Genomic DNA, 20,087 nt, shown 5'->3' with positions numbered 1-20,087 from the left:
CAGAAGGCAACGGTGCCGACCAGCACCCTCCTGGAATCTTAAACACAACCTAATGGCACAATAAAACATCTGAAAGTTCTCTCTCTCTCTCGATGATAAGCAGTACAAGCTGGCAAAGAACACTCAATTAAAACCCTCCCACTTTTGTACCTGCCGATTTTTCACATCAACAGCCTATTCTGACAATGTGACTGATTCGAAGACATGCCTTTACGCTTTCCATTCAGTGTGACAACTCACTTGAACGATGCAGCTCTCAACAAAGGGTAATGCTCCTGACCCTGAGACAACAGGAAATCGGAGAGGGCCTAATGGCATATGTCATGTTTTTTTTTCTTCTTGGTCACCCACAAGCATAAAAACACCATGCTAATCACCCCGGTACCAGAATATATTCACAGAAAAACCTGATGGTGTACGCCAAACGATTCTTCAGAATGACAAAAGTTGAGCAGAGGCCTATCCATCGACGGTGCATTAGTGCCATTCGGCCAACAATACACTGAACGACCCTGACCCTGGCTGGGCCTTCATACATTCACATAGAGCAATGGGCTGCATTCAAATGGTCTGAAATCCTTATTTTACCATGTATCTTCTCAATCTATCAATCGCCCATCCATCCAACAATGCCTCCATCCATCCATCCATCCATCATTATTCCATCAAGCTCTGGCGTGCTGCTCCTTTAAGAGACCTGATGTGTTGCTGTTCTGCAGCTCCCAACGGCTGTGTTTTTCCCTTCTGTTCTTTTCTAAACCCTAAAGAACCAATATCTGTAAGTAACAAGTAATATTTCGTTTAAATACTTAACTTTATGTGATACTTACCTTTAATACTTCCCTGAAAAAGTCATTTGTTTCTTCTGTGACCTGTAGTAAATATAAAAACGTTAGCAATGCTAATCGCATTAGCATGTTTATGGTTTTTCTAATGTTAATTTGGCATTCGCACTAATCGCTAGCTAATGCTAGATGCAAGCTAATGCTAATCCTATTCATTGAATAGCATTTTATACCAGCTAACAAGCACATACTGATTTGTGTTGTGTGTATTTGACTCAATGCATGTTAATGTAAAAGAAGAGACATATAATAATTTGTAATTCGTTCTTTATTTTTGTATTTCAGTTTCACAGTGCTTCTGACAGTAAACTTCCTAAAACGCACTTGCTGCTTCTTGGATGTTTATTGAAGAAACCTGTTTAGCTATCTGCCAAGCTAACAAGTACCACAACACTCTAGTGAGGGCAGAATATGTGGTGTTTTTATAATATCTAAAAATGGAGGTCTAGGAAATATTGCCATGGAAGGAGAAAAGGTCTTTAAAAAGGAGATGGAGGGAAATTGTGTTTCCCTCCCTTTTGTTGAAAGTTTTTTGTTTTTTGTTTTTGCCTAAAAATAGGGACAGCATGTCATAATTTCTAGGGGAACCTATATATCACTTTCATCATCCCCCAAATCCCCATCTGTACATGCTGCAGTGGTCTGTGTCAGAACTGACAATATAATGTGAGGCGTAAAGCAACGTTTCCCCTCAAATGTCCCCTAAAATTACGATGACTCCAGCCTCAGTGAAAGTACTGGGAATTCCATCCACCCTTCATCCCCCTTTGTGTCACCCCCAGTATACACACTTCAACGGCATGACTGTCGCTTTTCCACACCACTGCATTATGTCATTTTTGGAGGACTATAAGCAGTGTTTAGATAGGCTGGATTGACAGGCCTGAGGTGGCTGTTGTTTCCCCAGCGGACTGAGATTTAGCAGGCGGCAGTGAAACATCTGAGTTCTTGCTGAAGTCAGTGGAGTCAGTCTGTCACTTAAACGTTGTCTGAGACAGAGTTTTTGCTCCCGGTGGGATCGTAGCGTGTCTGTCAAACCCCACTTTTTTGTTTGCATACAAACAGAAACACAAGCACACATTTTTTTTTTTTTTTTACACACGCACAAACACCTGCACACATGCACAGGCGCACGCAGATGCATATGTAAAAAAGTATGCAGACACACAAATGCACACACACACACACACACACACACACCCACACACACACGCAAAGTTTATGTTATACCCACAGGTAAAAATGTGAGTTATACATTGTGCTTTTTAGTCTGGTATTCGGGTTTCTTTTAATAGACACACACATTAGTTTTGTGCCAGTTTTGCAACTGTTGCTAAATGAGTCTTTTATACAGAGCTACTGCAAATTTTCAAGGCCCTGCAGAAAACTGTGGGCCATACTAATGACTTATTACAATAACTACTCCCATAACTGAACGTTTGATATGGAACACCCCTGGTATCAGCATGCAGAACAGCTGTCCTAGTTGCCCCCTCCAACACAGGCAATGGTTTTATATATTCACATTACTCCATGATTTTCACTTTGCAATGGTTGGCTGGGAAAGTAGAACTTGCCCTTTTCTTGCCTGAGTAATGCTGTACTGAATCACTGAAATACCTTTCCCTCCAAACTTTTTCCCTTCAAAAAGGTTCAAGCTTTTTTCCTATTTGCCCTTATCAGCGTTGAATATCAGAGCCAAGGTTGGCAGAAAAATTGAGTGAGGGCCCTGGATGTTTTTGAAGTAAGTTCAAAAGTTTTTCAGGGGCAACAAAGTACAGTGGATGTAAAGGGGAAATAAGGACAGAGTAAAAGGCGCTGGTATGCCGGCTTTCACAGCGTCTAGTGGTATGTGGGAGTTGGAGACACAGTAAATCACCCCGAGGACCAAAGCCTATGCTGTGTGACTGTGCTCGAGCACACAAACACACACTTGTACACATACACACAAACACACACTTGCACAAACACATATACATATACACATTGATCCGTATAAGACACACACCGTCATGCGTGCACACACACACACATACAAACCATGAAGAGGCCCTCTTCATTTGTTCCCCATGGATCCGTGGATGATTGATTGGGCCATGCTAACGTGCTTATTTCAGTGCATCACTTAAATAAAAACACCATATATAAAAGAACAGTAACACTGCTGCAACTAGGGTGAAGTAAGAAAAAAGGATAATATGTTCCTTTATGTTAGGAGATAAGGGGTGTGTGTCACTAAAAGCTTTGCTACAATAAATGCTAAAATGAAGTATGTTTTATGAAAAGGGAAAACTTTCTGTATTAGAGGCTTATTTTATTTCTATTGTTACATTCCCCCCCAAATTTCTGCTCAAAGAATGACAACTAACATAATAGCAGCTGAAAGAAAATGAAAAGGGTTTTCAGAGGGGATTCTGAAAAGCATCAGTGGACCCAGTGAGAGATGCAAGCAACAATAGATCTTTGCTAGAAAACCTCTGTCTGTGGTAGCAGTGTTGCCTATTGGTTACACAGACTGTCCTGAAGCTGTGGAGGCACAGCTTTGATCACCACAACAGCCGATGTGTCCATCAACAGCCAGTTGAAGTGTCCTTAAAGGAATAGTTCAATCAAAAATGAAAATTTTGCCATAATCTACTCACCCTCCTGTCAGTCGAAACACCGGTGAAGTTTGTATGTTCACATAACACACAGCGAGTTAGCTAGTTCAGCTCCATGTCAGCTTTCTCCAAAACAACAGAAGTGGCCAGGGATTGGTTCCTTATAGCAGTGGTTCTCAATCAGGACCCAGAGTCCTGCTGGTTTTCATTCTAGCCATCTAGCCAGAGACTGATTTACACCTGGGATGCAAGGTGAACACAATTAACTACCTGGCAGGATGGAACACCATCAGGACTCCTGCATCCTGAGGACCAGGATTGAGAACCACTGCCTTAGAGTTACAAAAAGAAAATGACCATAAAGTTACTCCAATGCTAATGCAGCATAATCTTATATTCTGCATGTTTATAGCCTATATATGTTCACCTGCTCATTATGCACTTTTGAAGCTTTAATACATTTCTGAAGTTGCACAAGTAAGGTGCTTCCAACCGTCTCAGCTAGACCTCACGGATGGTTATATGAGGGAAAGATCTAACTCTCTAAGCCAATTACCAGCAGAAAGCACCAAACCTGAAAGAAACCAACTTCAGCCTCAAGCCAGCACCCATTAAACAGCACATGTAAACAATTCATGGAAGTGGAAAAGATAGTTCTGCAAAAAACATGGAAGTGGAAAAGATAGTTCTGCAAAAAACATGGAAGTGGAAAAGATAGTTCTGCAAAAAACAGTATATTTGGACCCTCAGAATCACTTGTGCCTTGTACCTGTAAAAAAAAATGGAAAAAACGTAGTTCATAGGCATACATAATTATATTTGTGTTGTGATTGCTTAATAGTTTTATAAGCCTAGGGATGGGACGTAAGAATACATAGAACAACAAAACAAAAGATGACTATAGTAAGAGTTAAGCCTGGTTTGAAAATTTAATAGAGATCAAAGTAATTGCTATTATAAATAGTGATTATAAATAATGAGTTGAGCAACTATCTCAATATTGCCTCCACTGTGATAGCTTCACAGAAACTCTTGCATCCATAACTCACACTCACTGCGTTCACACTCTCCTGAACTGCCACCGCACTCCCGTTAAGTTCATAACCAAATCCATTGTATCAATTGCTACACTAATTTCCATGAAAGCCACCTTTCCAGAATCTCATATGTTACAAAACCCACATACCGTATACCACTCTGGCCTGTGTTGTCATGGTAACTGCGGTTCCTCAGACGGTAGAATCCACTGGAAATTGAAGGAGAGGAAAGGGCTGCATAGTTACTGACCTATGAATGTTTACATGAGTGTGTGCATTGAATGGGTACTTGACTCTGAAAACATTCTCCTCAGGGTTAGCTGCCAAGGAGGCTGCAGTAAATTGCTGCCCGTAGGGAATGTCATGTGAGGATGTGTGCTGTATGTGCCACATACAGATGCCAACATACAGCGCAGCACCTAACCAAGGAAGTTGATTATGAATGCACTGCAATTTTTTCAGTAACAGATTGGGGGAATTATTGCAGTGTAACATCCACATTAGACTACTGCAATTCCCTTTTCACCTGCCTCAGCAAGTCGTCTCTGGACCGTCTACAAATGGTCCAGAATGCTGCTGCAAGGCTGTTGACCAGGTCCAGCAGGATGACTCACATCACACCCATCTTAGTTTCATTACATTGGCTTCCCATCAAGTTCAGGATTCATTTTAAGGTTCTTGTTTTCACATATAGAGCCCTGCATGGTCAGGCACCTGTGTACATTTCTGACCTGCTCCATCCATATATCACCAGTAGGTCACTTAGGTCCTCTGACCAGGGCTTACTGGCTGTCCCTCGCGCCCGACTGAAAACAAAAGGTGATCGTGCCTTTGAAGTGGTGGCTCCGACACTGTGGAACGCTCTTCCTATAGACATACGATCTGAGGTCTGTTGATGCCTTTAAAAAGCAGCTGAAGACTCATTTATTCAAACTGGCCTTTGTCTCGCCTCGTGCTGTCTAGTGTTTGTATTTTGTGTGTTATGTTTTATTGTTCGTTTCTTTTTACTGTATTCATGGTCTTATTTTTATTTTTAACAATTTTACTCTTGTGAAGCACTTTGTGACCTTGCTCTGTGAAAGGTGCTATACTAAATAAACTTTGACTTACTTACGTACATTTCCAATCGGGCTTCAAACCTGCACCTTTCCAGTCACCAAGCTCACTTTTCATGCCAGATGCACTACTGCTGCACTACCTACCACTCAACTCAGAGGAGGAATAACTTAGAAAATCCATGCCATTTCATGCCAAAAATATTCTGCATTAGCAGTGGCCAGAGTGGCCTTTCTAGTTAGAAGTGGATAGCAATGACAGTCAATTGGTCTTGCTCCGTCATCACCTCTTGGAAGAAACTCACTCTCTTTCTCTGTGCGGTCCCCATCCATCACCAGCAGCCAGTGGGTGCCCAGGCGACATTGTGTTTATGCAACTTAAAGAGCTTTTCTCTGCCCCGCCACAGTGATGTATCGCCCAGGAGCCCAAAACAGATGATGTGTGCACTGGGAGGATAGGAGAATGGATGAGGGGGCCTCGGCCGCCGGCGTGTTGGATGCACCTCGCTGAAAGAATATGTCGATATTCATGTTAATAACAAAAAGAATGGAGTGTTTGGGATGAAATGGGCTTGGCTGCTGCTGCGGTTTTGTTGCAAGATTTAAAGGTGTTTGTGGGACATGTATAACATTGGTTTGCTGGATACGGCGCAATGGGAAAATCTGTCAATATTAATGTTCATAACAAAAAGAGAGGAGTGTGTGGAATGAAATAGGTTCGCTCGGTGCTTTAATGTGATGTGGTTTCGTTTTGGGGTTTTAAGGTTTTTGGGGCCTTATTAGACATTGGAAGCGACAGCGCTGACTGCTGCGGTTGGATTTAAGAATTAGGCCTGTTTCAGCCTGTACATTTCAAGTAGCAAGATTGATCGAGCTCTAAATATTCTTTGTTTGGTTGTATATAAACTCATCCATCTGAAGATGCTTGTAACCATTTCGCTGCTTCACCATGAGCCATAGGATAGAGAAATAAAACATTTTGAGGTGACTGAAGGTCATTCATTGATTCATTCATTCAATCATGCATTCATTTAGCATTACTTTATTACGGTACCTTTAAAGAATGCTACAGGGTGTCACATCAGTAACCAACAATTTGCTTAGTTATCTGTCAATTGCACAAATCTACTCTTCTTTCAAATAAATTGACCTCACTTTCCTGTTGTTGTTATACTGTTGTTTGTTGTTGTTTTTATTGTCCTTTTAATGCCCCTGAATGTCTTTTTTATGCAATTATTGTTTTATTGTTGAACTACAGTCTGACTAGCATAACCTGCATGGCCCCAATGCAATTTAAACATTCAAGTGGCTGGGATTTGCTTGCCCATTAATCCAATGCAGCAGTACGTATACATTTCACATGGGAAGAGTAGATAATTATTTTGCATGCAGGCTGCAACTGCATTACCTGTGCCCCTTGACAATATGTACATGTTGCTTAATTATATGTCAACAGGACAAATCTACTCTTATTTCAAATGAACTGATCGCAACACTGCAGTCAGTCAATGATAGACGTAATGATAGAAGTAAGACCAAAGGACAGCAAAGGGAGTCTTGTTAATCAAGATTTTTTTGACCCTGAAACATTGAAAGAAGCCAAAAATACCTGCACACCTGAGTAGGCTTTGATGCAGGTACAAAAGAAAAAAAAAATATACCGGGTGAAAAAAGAACACAACATAGCAAATTTACTGCTGAGCTCTTGGTCATTAGACCATTCTTCTTTTTCACCAATCCGGTGCAAAATTCTCACTACTTTTAAGTTAGGATGGGTGGATAAACCTGCCTGCGTATTAAGCATAGCCAGTGTTGGATATAGAAACCAAGGGACAAATAATGGAAGCCTTTATTGCCAGGACCTCACAGACATTATTAGTAGACTTTCCGGCTTTTTGGCCCTGAATCATCAGCAGGTTTCTTCGCCGCTTGCTGTGCTCCTGACATTGACTAATTGTGTTGTATGGAGACAATATGGCACAAGAGCAGCAGCAGGAGCAGCAGGTTGTCTGACATTTTCATACGCACACAATACACCTGTAAGTCATTAACGCTAATAAGCTCAACGAGAAAATGAATATTCAGCTGTTCGAACTGTCGGTTGGACTGTGTCAAATGCCCCCGTCTTGCTTTTGACACTCAGTATGAAAAGTTATATTCCGAAATGCTGCATATGCATGGGGGTGTAAAATACAGAGGATTTGGTCTATGAAAGTGTTATTTTGTTAACAAAGGACTTGTTATCTACTATCCTTTCAGTTTTGTTGCTATCAATCCTTTTGTACGTGTAGATGTCATGTCTTCCAAAAGGTGTACTTCTCACTTTGGAACAAAACTCTTGATGTGGTCTTTCTCCGAGTTGAATCCTGGGGCTGTGCAGCGACGGAGCAGTGTCTGCCTCTCTGACGTCAACGTTAGAGACTTAGCAATGCCGTCTGAAGGACGCCAGGGTGTCTCTCTCTTACTTTTCGACCTCATCTGTCAGTCTTCCACTCCCTCTTCCACTCCCTCTGTCTCCTTTCTCTCCGCTGGGAGGGTTTTTGTTTCAGACTCTGACTTTAGCATTTAAAAGGACAAAATGTCAAATGACTAATCTACTTCTTAAACTGCTATTTGAGCTTCTCAGTCCCTCTCTACTGTCTCTTCCACTCTCTCCCGCTCTCTCCCTCCACCCCAATGCCCCCCCCTCCCCCCACTCGCCTTCCAATAAATAGAGAAGAGAGTGGAGAGAGAGAGAGAGGAAGATACAATTCCTTGGCAGGCGGGTTAATAACTTGCTTTGCTCTGGACGCCTCAAATTGGTTTCCATTGACACCTGCTATCTCTCAGCAGATAGCAGAGAGGACCTCATCAAGAGTAAGGCGCCGATTGTCGGGAGCCAAATAACCCACTATAGAGCAATAATCTCCCTTCCATATATACGTGGCTTTTATTGTCGTCGTGTCAAATCCCTATGTTTTGTTCCTCTGCCTGTGATGATGTCGCATGTCAATTTTTTTTTAGCTGCACCACTTTTCACCCGCCCTTGATGCCTCGTCAAGATAAACCGCTCATTTCCATTCATACATTTTAATTGCCTTGCCAAAAGGTTGGGCTTATCTGGAATTAGACGTTCAAATATTGAAATATTTGTCATTACCGGGGCGTCTTTTTTTGTCAGAAAAGAAGATAATCCGGTGTGGGGCAACAAAGGAAGCATCAAACTCATACTGAGAAAGCGAGCGAGAGAGAGAAAGAAGAAGAAAGTTAGGTGAATGCTGAGAGAAAGAAGGGGGGGGGGAGAGAGAGAAAGTGTGTGTGTGTGTGCATGTGTGAGAGAGAGAACATGACAGTGAGTGAGAGAGATAGCCAGAACCAAAGAGTTGCGTTTTGCCACATAAGCAGTTCCTCAAGGCAACGGAGTGAGGAGTCCTCGACATTTTGCCCCCCCCCCCCAAAAAAAAAAACCCTTTCCCCACTACATCCCCTGTCTGGTGTTTCTTGCTGGGAGACGCACTCCTATCTGTCTCTGACAATTCAGTGTGAGTGAGACTGAGCAAGAGAGAGAGAGAGAAAGAGAGAGAAAGAGAGAGAGAAAGAGAGAGAGAGAGAGAGAGAGAGAGAGAGAGAGAGTCAGTGAGGGAGTGTGAATGTGTGTGTGAGAGAATTCCCATCATCACCCACTGACAATACAGAGAGTGAGAGACAGTCACTCAGTAATTATACAGGGACAAAAAGAAGAAAGGGAGTGTATGAGAGACAGAGCAAAAGAGAGACAGTGTGACACAGAGAGAGAGAGAGAGAGAGAGAGAGAGAGAGAGTAGTAGTGGAGTAGAGCTGAGGGTGCAGTCTTTTTATCAGAGAAGTGTGCGGCCGGCTCCTGATGCGATGCCAATCAATACCAGCAATGAGGCCAGTTAGAAATTCAGAACATGGCTTTCTGTCATACATTCTCCTTGTAAGCAGTGTGTGGCAGAGCATCTCTTCCTGCAACCGTTCGCCCCCAACCTCACCCTCCCTGCCTGAGTTTTCACTTCAGTTTACTCTTTTCTCCAAGGAACTTTGTTTCATTTTGGTTTACTTCCTCCCTTTCCACCTCTGTCTCCTTGGTCAGACACAGTGGCCCCATTTACAGGCACAGAGAATTCCGGTTACTCAAGTAATTTGGTTTTGGATCGACGCATGTAAACGTCATCACTGCAAAAACCATCCATCTTAACGAGTCATTTAGTCTCATATTCAGCCTTCAAATCTTATTTTTCTTGCACCAAGAGAAAAATTCTGCCAGTGGGGTGAGATCACTACACCTTCCCAATGCAGTTTCACTTGTTTCAGGAATTTTCTAGAAATGAGTGTCAGTACATGAAACAAGTCAGAATAAGGCAGATCACTGCACTACTATCAAGAAAATGTATTTGCATTAGAAGCAAGTGAAATTATCTAACCCCACTGGCAGATTTTTTCACTTATTTTAAGAAAATTACAATTTTAGCACTCAGTAATAGACTAAATGACTTGTCGAGATGGAGATTTTTTGGTTAGAATAACTTACTTGGCTTACCCCAATATTAAGTAAGTAATCTAAGTAAGTAATCTATGACCTTTTTCAACCTCTATCGACAACCAGTAGCAATTGCAACAACATCGATTGAGCTTATCTCGGCTCTGGCACAGCTCTTACCCCCCCAGACTCACACAGCATTATGGTACTTTTGATCAACAAAAAACATGGTGGCAAGCAGTCTTACTGTTGCTATTGCTGTTGGGATCATCATTTCTCTCCCCTGTATTAAAAGTAACCTCAGTCAAATAGGGAGACTGAAGCTGGTGGCCGAACCTTTTCATACTCTTTTGCTGGCAGCCTGTTTTATCTGTGGACAGGAATATTCTGTTAACTGGTTTATTCATGGCAACAGGGAGACTCAGTTGCAGTACCACATGTTGATGTAAACAGCTTACCCTGAATAAGACCTTAACTGGAGTATAGCCAGAAGCCAGGATACTCCATGCATGTAAATGTGGCCTATTGCCAATACTCTAAGACAATAGTGTGATTAAGTCATTTACATGATTATGTAAAGTGAAACCTCCTCTAATAATTCAGTTTTCATGTGGCATGTGGTTATTGTCAGTGCTGATTCCCCCAGAACAACATGAGCTACATCACCAACTATGCATGCACAATTTTTGATCACACTTACTAGTGTCATTTACAGTTGTATTCCATTTACTACTTTCCCCAATCATTTTGCTATGCATGCCGTAACATTTTTTTTTTTAAATTTACACATTTTCCGTCTTTCATTTCTTCTTGTGGGTGTCAGGTGATTGACAGTAAGCAGAGTGTAACGTAATGTCCACACTGATATGAAAACAAAAAGATAAAACAGATACTTTGACTAAACCAAATTAAGGCTTCATTGTTTACTGTGATGGATTATCTAATTTCAAGTCTGTGGAAGTTGTTTTTCATAGTGTACAAGAATGAATGGCAGCAAATGGCTTCTTCTGAAGGGAGGAAAACAAGCCCCAATATTTCCAACTACACTGACTGTGTGCAGACACCAGCAGAAATAATCTAAAACAGATGGGCAACCTAGACATTTGGTAAAAACCTGAAAAAAGAGCACCGGTATCATCCTTAAAGACCCCAATGAAATCTTTACTTCCGTGATTTGACTAAACCAATGGAATATGAGTTAGGGAGAGAAAGGCAATTTTATTTGATGGGATGGATGTGGAGGGGCAGGACTGTCCAAAAATCTGATAGTTTTATTGGTTAGAGATGTACATATTATGCCTACTAGTGCAGCATGAGGTCACCATGAAAGATACTCTGTTTTCCAGGAATTAAAAGTAATGGGAGTTCATTTCATGGGGACTTTAACAGAAATGTGATTGAGATGTATGCATGTTCTGACTCACCTCTAATAATACCAGTAAAATCAGAGTGTTCCACGTATGTTGCATGCATTTGTGTTTATGGGGATGCTGCCTTAATCAAATTTTTACATTTCTGTGTCTCTCATCACTGTCTCTCTCCATACTCTCACCCTCTCTGTCCGTTTCACCATTATTTCTCCTCCTCGCCCCCCATCTTCATCCCTTCTGCCCCTCAATCTCTTCCTCATTCCTTCATGCCCACTGTCATGCTGGGTCCCCTGGAAATAATGATACAGCAGGATTGTCCTCCTCCTTCTCCTCCTGTGTCTCTGAGCCTCTTTCTGGGCAACAGATAAGAGAGGTTTTGGGGAGGGCTGTATCTCTTTGGATTCACATAGCTAACCTTCAGTGTCCAATTAGATTAGTCACCGCCAAACCAATTAGTGTTTCTGGGAGAAAGGATGGGATGCCAGTAGTCGTATTAGGGCTCTGATATCCTAGCAGGGGGAAAACATGCTGAGAAAGCACTTTAATAGCCACTGCAGTGGAAGATGCAGTCTTTTTGCTAGTATAATAATAGAAAAGGAGTTTTTGAACTTTGGAGTTGGAAAGAAAACACTGTCTGGAAAAATTGGGGTAGAACGGCAACTTTGGGCTTAATTAGTCAAAGGGATCAGCAAAAAATCTTAAGACGGTTCTGTATCCTGTGCAAACAACATTGGTAAATAAGAGCTGGGTGGATACAAGAATCGACAGCATTTCAAATAAAGGTCTAATAGTTCACCTCAAGCTTGTAATTTGATATGCACCGACTAATGTTTTGAAGGCCCAGTCTGGAATAGGAATCCAATACTTCTTGTGGTACCACTGTCACTCCATTGCTGGCTATGTTTAGGTTTATTTTGTTACATCTGCCAAGGTTATGTTTTCACCTCTGTCTGTCTGTCTGTCTGTCTGTCTGTCTGTCTGTCTGTCTGCCTGTCTGTCTGTCTGTCTGTCTGTCTGTCTGTCTGTCTGCCTGCACAATATCTCAACAACTTAAGAACTGGTTTCTATGAATGTTATTGGTGGACAGATAGGCCTGGGCAAACAATTAATTGGATTTTGGTGGTGATCCGGATCTTGGATTACTGACATTTCTAGCCATACCTATGAAACTAGATAGAGACTTGATTCCTAATCCTAAGGGAATGTTTGCAGTCAAGAAACCAATTTAACTTAAAGTGGTAGGAATGGTGTCTTTGGGTGTAAGAGCAAGTTGGAGAATTGTTCAGTGTTGGCGGAGGTTTGCGCTCTCCATGTGCCTTCTAGTTTAAATATACTGTATTTCTCAGTCTCAACTGGAATGACTGTGCTTTCGATAGTTATTATGGTAAAGGCCAAACACCCAATTCCACACTACTGCAGCAAATCCAGCCAAATGCAGCCAAATCACAAAATAGTGTTTGTTAACATCATTATATCAGTTCGATTTCCTATGTCTTGTAGTTTTACTTCCAATAGTGCAAACCATTCTGTGCCAGTTCATTGCAATACCTGGGTCAAAAAGTTACTCTCTGTTTTAACCACTTGGAGTACCAGATTGGTGGGTTTTTCCTCAAAGAACCACGAGTGTTGGGATGTTTATGCAATCCCAAAGAAAAACTTGAAAATCAATTTAGAATACATGAGTGACTTATAATTGTGAGGGTTCAGCACCTTGCTCTAGGACACATGGCTGCTGAGGGGATCTGACACAGTAAACCCCACCCATCTGGTACATCTAGTAAGTTAAAACAAATGGCTAGAATTGACTCGGGTATGGTTCATTACCCTGCACATTGCCCGGTGCATCACTGAAAAGCTGGCAAACCATCATTAGATCAGGAGGACAAGCATCATATCAACAACAAAGGTGAAACTGTGAGAGGGGCTGATTAATTCCTGCTATCCAGGAGCAATTTTCACAGGGCATGTGTCTGAGTGAGCAAGCCGTTGGAAATAATTTGCTCCTCCTCGCTATGGATGCCTCTAAACCACGGAGTCTGGCAGATCGCCAGTAGGAGGGCACAGGAAGGGCAAAACAGATACACTCATTTTACAGACCTCTCCACTCTCTCCACATTTATTCTGCTCTTGAGATGGCAACTTATCTCAATGTAGGAGATAACGATTTTTCTAATCGTACACGCTAGGAAAGTGTAGCGGTAGCAAACACTGCAGACTTATCTGTGCTGTGCATTCAGGAATTGTAGATTTTGTTGTATTGTTGGTGTCCAAAGGAATCCTTACATGTTCACAAAGCCAGCTTCTCAGGAACTGAGATAAAGTGGTTGATTTTCTGAAAATCGCCCATGTAATTTGTGTATTTTAAGAGCCATTCTCAACAGTTAAGCTTCGTGTCAGTGGGCATGTTTCTCCACAAAAGGAACAATGTCATATCTCAGTTACAGTAAAGAAAATGGAGACACGTTTTTGCAGGCAACTGATATTCAGTAAACTGATTTCAATGTGCACTGGATGAGACCCCATGTGTACAACAAATGAAAGTGATAAAGTTTTTCTCAAGGCAATTTGAGTGATTAAGTTCTCTAGAGTGAAACACAAGTACCAAAACGCTTTTCTTCAGGGAATATAAAAAAAATAACCAAATGTTTTTATTTCATGTTGATACATTCTTGGACAACACCACAGAATAGTTGCATGAGTGGCCAAACGTAAATCTCTCCCACAACATTGGCACATAAGCAGCAAGGGCAACATGAATATACCTAGTACAAACAGTAGAAAACATACATGCTTTCTTTTTTAAGTATTTTGTTTTTAAATATATATTAATCTTTTTCTCAATTCCCCCATAGTTTCCAGGGCAATAAGAAACTCCAAGACCAATCAAAGCCATATTCTGCCATGTGAGAAAATATCAGAGGAATTCAACCGTTACGTAAAGGTAAAGAAACAGGAAAAAAAGAAAAGAAAAAAAGATCATACAATACAATTCAGAGCAGACAGGTGGAATCAACTGTGTTGTGAGGATTTCATTATAATCGTTATTTTTTTTTCTGATTCAGTTTCAACATCAAACATATCAGGCATGCATTGACAACCTCAACATCAACACCTTTTGTTGTATCAGAAGACCACGAAATCACCAGAGATTCAGCACAAATCCGGTGAAGCCTGGACCAAGGCTCTCTTTAAGTCAGCTACAACACAGTTAAGGGTCATCATCATACACCTACAAAATACTGGAGAAGTCATGTATGTGTATGTGGAGAAGGAACACACATCTTGGAATGGGAATGCTTTCATCATGGGACCACGAACAACAATTCAAACAAAAAAAGGCCATAAAAACACGCCTGTTTTTGGCTTTGTGCACACGGCCAACTGCAGAATCTGATTTTTACCACTGTGTGTGACTGAACTGATCGTTTTTGGGCTCACAAACAAAGAAACCTATAAACAAAATGCCCACCTCTGATGTTTTGTTGGCTGCTTCATCCGTTTGGACGGCCATGAAAAGATCAAGGCCCGTATTTTTTTTAAAGTTTCTGAGAAAAGGGATGATGTAGGATCCCTATTCCAGCCACATAATAGATCACTGCGAGTTCAGAGGAAAACTCGTCTTACGTCAGCACTCCTAATCTAAGACGCTTAAGGAATACGCTTCCAGATTTGTGCCACATATTATACATTTCAAGTGCCAAAATCAGAATCCAGGTGGCAGCACAAACAAAGCCCTAGAGATCTCAAAGAGAAGAATATGGCTTTAATAAAAAACAATGTGCATCCAAGAAGCAAGAAAAAAATAGATTCATCGTCAACGTCATAGTCTTTAAAAAAACACAAACAAAAAAAAGAAAAAAATCAACAACCAAAGTAGGCCAACATATAAGCCAGAAAGAACCACACACAGGTTTGACAGGAAGGTTGGAAAAGTTGCAGTTTGGAAGTACATTAACAGACGAGCGGCGGGGTCCCGTAGAAAGGGTCGGGTGTTGCAGCGTGTCAGTGAAACGCCCAGACGGCTGCTTTGTATGACATCATCAGCAGAGTGAGACGCCCGCCTCGGAGCAACGTGTCGCCCCGTGAGCGCTGCCTACTGTTCGCAAGACAACCCAGGGGGCCGCACGATGTCCGCTGATGCATTCCCATGTTCGTTTTGTTCTCATCACACCCATCACCACCATCACCACCATCATCATCATCATCTCACGAACAAATGATTCTTGTTTTTATTCATGTATTTTTGTTTGTATTTTCTAAAGAATTTGGTCTTGGTTTTCCCCGTCAACACGATAACCCCCAGTTTGTTTGATTTTTTTTTTTTTTTTTTTTTTTTTTTTTTGGTCTCTGCTCGTTTCCCGCTTCTCTTTGACTGAGTGAATACTTGTGTGCCAGAATTCTCTGTTCAAAGGAAAGTCCCAGAAGGCTTTGCTTTAGCAGGCTGCTGCTGCTGCTACCCGCATCCGAGAGTGTGTGGTGGGCAGTGAAGCACATGGGACAAAAAAAAAAACAGCCTTCTCTTCTTCTTCTTTTTTTTTTGTTTTTAGCCAGAAGGGCAGGAGACCAGACATCTCCAACCATCGCTCTCTTTTTTCCTTTTTCCCTTTCTGTCTCTCTTTCTGATGGAGGGATGCCATTAGATCACAAGGTCGTTGTAGCTCACATATTTCTTCTTTGCTGCTGGACCTAAAGGGGGAGAAAATGGACAAAAAAAAATCAGCTTCTGTCTTTCTGGCTATTAGGTGAAGGTTAACGGTTACAGTTAAGATAGAGGCACAATTAAAGTTGAGTCAAGCTTTTAGCAAGATAAGAAAATAATGTTTTTTGGGGGGGCATAATTTACAGGAAACCAAGGCAGGGCATGTGTTAAAGTAGAATTCCACCTAACCAATTTTAAAGTTCTGCAAAAGGAGACATTTTCCTATAATCTCCCAATATATTTCCATTTTTTTAAAAGTAAGGTTTGAGTTATGAGCTCTCAAGAATAAGGACAATCCAATCCAATGACATCATCAATTTGCATTGCCTAAGGTGCTTGAAAGAAAAAAGGTATATTCTCATACCTGAAGGAGACATCTCTCTTTTCTTTTTCATAATTCTGACTGTGTAATACAGGGATGTGATTGTTTTCAGGATATTGAGTGGTCGTAACTCAAAAGAAACTGAAAGCAACCAAAGCAAAAAAAAGTAAACTGAAAAAAAGAATCAATTTCAGTGGAATTCCCCTTTAAGACAAAGTTAAATGAGAGGAACTGGGGTTAGAGTTGGGTTGAGGGTTGGAATAAATGTCATCTGTGGCGCTCCGTTCAGTCATGACCACCTTCCTATCTTCCCCTCGCAGCTCGACTTCCTCCCTGCTGCTATTGGCTACCACTGGGTGCCTGTGTTCATCCAATGACGGATGGCTTCAAGCCGAAACCCCATCATCAATCATGCCAGGAAGATAAAAGGGGAAATGACACATTATGCATATTAAGGGCTGACAGTGTCATTGAACCTCCCTGACTTTGTCGTAATGGCGTCTTTTTTTATACAGGAAGCAGTCAATTACTGGTCTGACAGGGCCAACTATTCCCACAGTTACAATCAAGGGTATGTTATACATTGCTGTATATTGCCTAGGCCTATTGCCAAAGGAGCCCGACTTATTGGATTGACCGTAATAATACATTACACATTTGCGACAGCCATTTATACCCACAATGATTGAGAGTAGCCTCAGGGTCTGCATTAGAGGAGATTTTGTAAAAACATGTCTTTTTGTCTTGAGCAATTTAGGATGAATACATGTAGAATTTTTGAATACAACAGGCGACACACATAAACAACCTCTTCGGATCCTTTTGCAAGCTCTGTGCTCTATCGGTTGTCAAGCAACCTTTAAAATGAAAAAGGGATTGGTGTGAGAGAAAAAAGATTAATTTCAGGTGTGTTCAGTCAATGATGTTTCACTAGCTTCCGTGTTGTTGCCTCAAAATAAGGTTTCGAGGGCAAGTAACAGAGATTTAGATGTTTTTGAGAGGCAAAGGCTCTCAGGAATGAATGCAATAGATAGATTTCACTTTTGCACGGACCCAGGGTGTTGTTAAGAGAGGGGGTGACATACTGAAGTACTGGTTGTAAGGATTCTCTTTGAGAGCAGCCAGGACTATATGAGTTTTAAGGGATATATAGAAGTCTTTGTTGTATTGGGAATCAGCTTTTGGAGAAAGGCAGAGAGGCCTTATAAGAGTAGAATCAGAGAGATTTGGCTTTTCGAGAGAGGCTGAGGCCAGAAGAACTGTGAGAGATAGAAGGCTTTGTTGTTGGGAATCAGCTCTAGGAGCAAAGAGGAAGGAGAAAGAGAGAAAAGCTATAAGTGCAGAGAAAAAGAGATGGAGCCATCTGAGGCGACTGAAGGCTATTAGAGTGTCGTGAAAGAGGGAGAGAGAGGAGAGACAGGAGGGGACGGAGCGACAACAAGCGAGGGGGAGAAGAGTTAGAGAGGGAGAGAGAGAGAAAGATTGAAAGGAGAGAGGACTGCGAAATCGAGTGAGAGAAAACCAGAAAACCTGAGACTGAGTGAGAAGAGGGCGAGGGCGAGAGAACGGGAGAAATTGAGTGAGAAATGGAGGGAGTTCTTTGACTGGATAGCTACATTGGCCCAGTCCAACAGATGGCTCTAGTGGTCTTCGGGGAGTCATGACTGAGCTGCGGTCTGCCAACACAGCTACAGTACCGCTGTGTCTTCTCTACCATGAACTGACTGGGAATAGCAATAGACTGTCAGCTGGGGTCCAAAGCCCCTGCAATGTTGATAACATGCTAGGAAACCCCCCACTGCGCGATAACAAACACGACTGATTGATGAGCTATGATTATCAAGATACACAGAGGAATATCTCAAGGGGGGTTGCTCTCTCTCTCTCTCTCTCTCTAAATCGCTCTCAAGTGTTGAATAGGGATTTCACCAGCATGCCACATGCACAGCTGTTCACGACCTGAAAACTACAGTTGCAGTCGCAGCAGTAAAACCTTGGGGTCTTGCGGTCACTTGTACTGTTATAGTAGAACCCAAAATAGCATGCATGAACCACTGCAGAAAGACTGTAAATCTGCCACTCAAATAGATTGTCATATTATGCTCCCCTCTCCCTCCTCATGTAAAAGTTATGAGTCAATTGAAAGGATGGCGATAAAGAGCTGTGGAAGTCTATTTAGCATTCTCTCCACGCACTCCCTTCTCCTCTCTCCTGCTAAAATGTATTCCTGTCATTTCTCTGTCCCTCTCTCTCTCTCTCTCTCTCTCTCTCTCCCTCTCTCTCTCTCTGTCTCTCTCGCTCTCTCTCTCTCTCTGGCCTGGCTCTCTCCCCATCTCCTCAAACCTCCAGAAAATGGAGCAAGGTCAGGACAGAAATGCAGAAGAAGAAGATTAATTTGCTCTTACCTCTGATAAATTATGAAATTAGCCTGTCAGGGGGAGAAAAACATTATTTGGTGAGTTGTCCCTGAGAGCCCCAAAGGGAGTCCCACTGAGAGATGGTAATATGATCACATAGCCATGTAATTTGAATTTGTGCACTTTTATTTCTGGGAGCATTTGGGCTGAAGCTCATTTTTTTTTTTTTTTTTTTACAGTTGTGAATTCCTATGGAGCAGAAGCAGAAGAGTTTTGTGACTAGTTTTGTCAAACCGCACTCCAAAGAATATGATCATGCTTTTACATGCTTTTTATGCCTTTGTGAAAGAACCGTGCTTTTGTTATGGAAATTCAGCATGGCAGAATTTAGAAAATGCTAAGCACCAAAACAGGCTGAACATCTCAGAGCTAAATATAGGTGTTCTCTGTGTATGGCAACACGAATCACATGGACTCTGTACCAACATAGATTGCATATATCATATGTATCATGGCAGTGTTTGCTGCAAATATATGTGAGGCAGTTTTCAAATCGTTACAACAACACTGTTTCTGTGTTTCTTGTTACTTTAGATACTCTGATATGCAGAAGTCTTTATCCACCATTTTACTAAGAAATAATACATTTACAGAATCCTTTGACAGAAAAAAAATAAATCTCTGCACACTCTTAATTATAATGTTGGTGACAGCTGAGTAGGTGTTGTTTGATGTAAGTCATGAAAAGAAGACAGCTCCAACATACTATATTTAGCCTGCACATGAAAACACTTTTTTTTTTTAGTTCATGGAATTCTATTTGTACAAATTCACAAGATTAACAGCAGTGATGCTCTCTCATGACAGACTTGTTCCATATAAATTAATGCAGAAGAGTAGGTGTAAGAAATACTAGTAGGTATATAAATAGTTTTTTCAAATTATCAGGGACAAGAATGTTTTAGTGTGCCAGCTATTATAGTATGCAAACTCAAAGAGTCTTTCACTTGCTAAGCTGTATTTGAAATTCTTTCAAACACTTGTCCAAAGCAACTTTTGGTATGAAAGAGCTGCCATTAGTGACAGGATATCATTCCAGCCAATGATCATGCATGTGTAAATAAACATGGAAAGATGTTTCTTTGGAGAGAAATAACATGTCAGTTGGTCGGCATAGTTCGGTTGCTGTGCCCAAATAAGAGAGGCTTTCATCTTTTTGAGAACATCCTCCACTGGATTCCATGGGTCACTTTCCAAGACAAAGATAGACTCTTTTAGACTGTTCTGAACATCGGTGGCACCGCATTAGGTAATGCTTGCTT

At 41.4% G+C, this 20,087-nt stretch overlaps 1 protein-coding gene across 1 annotated transcript in view; it reads right to left on the bottom strand.

The window, feature by feature from the left end:
• Positions 1-16,023: 16,023 nt before the first annotated feature.
• Positions 16,024-20,087, bottom strand: part of grm7 (glutamate metabotropic receptor 7) — a 240,736-nt gene continuing 236,672 nt past the window's right edge. Inside the window, exon 10 of the mRNA XM_071915348.2 lies at positions 16,024-16,073. Coding sequence (XP_071771449.1) covers positions 16,024-16,073 — 50 coding nt within the window. The remainder of the gene's footprint in view (positions 16,074-20,087) is intronic.

Source organism: Centroberyx gerrardi, chromosome 5 (assembly GCF_048128805.1).
Source record: "Centroberyx gerrardi isolate f3 chromosome 5, fCenGer3.hap1.cur.20231027, whole genome shotgun sequence".
NCBI classification, from domain to species: domain Eukaryota; kingdom Metazoa; phylum Chordata; class Actinopteri; order Beryciformes; family Berycidae; genus Centroberyx; species Centroberyx gerrardi.
The sequence above is the reverse complement of the archived record's forward strand: the minus strand, read 5'-3'. Positions and strand labels throughout refer to the sequence as shown.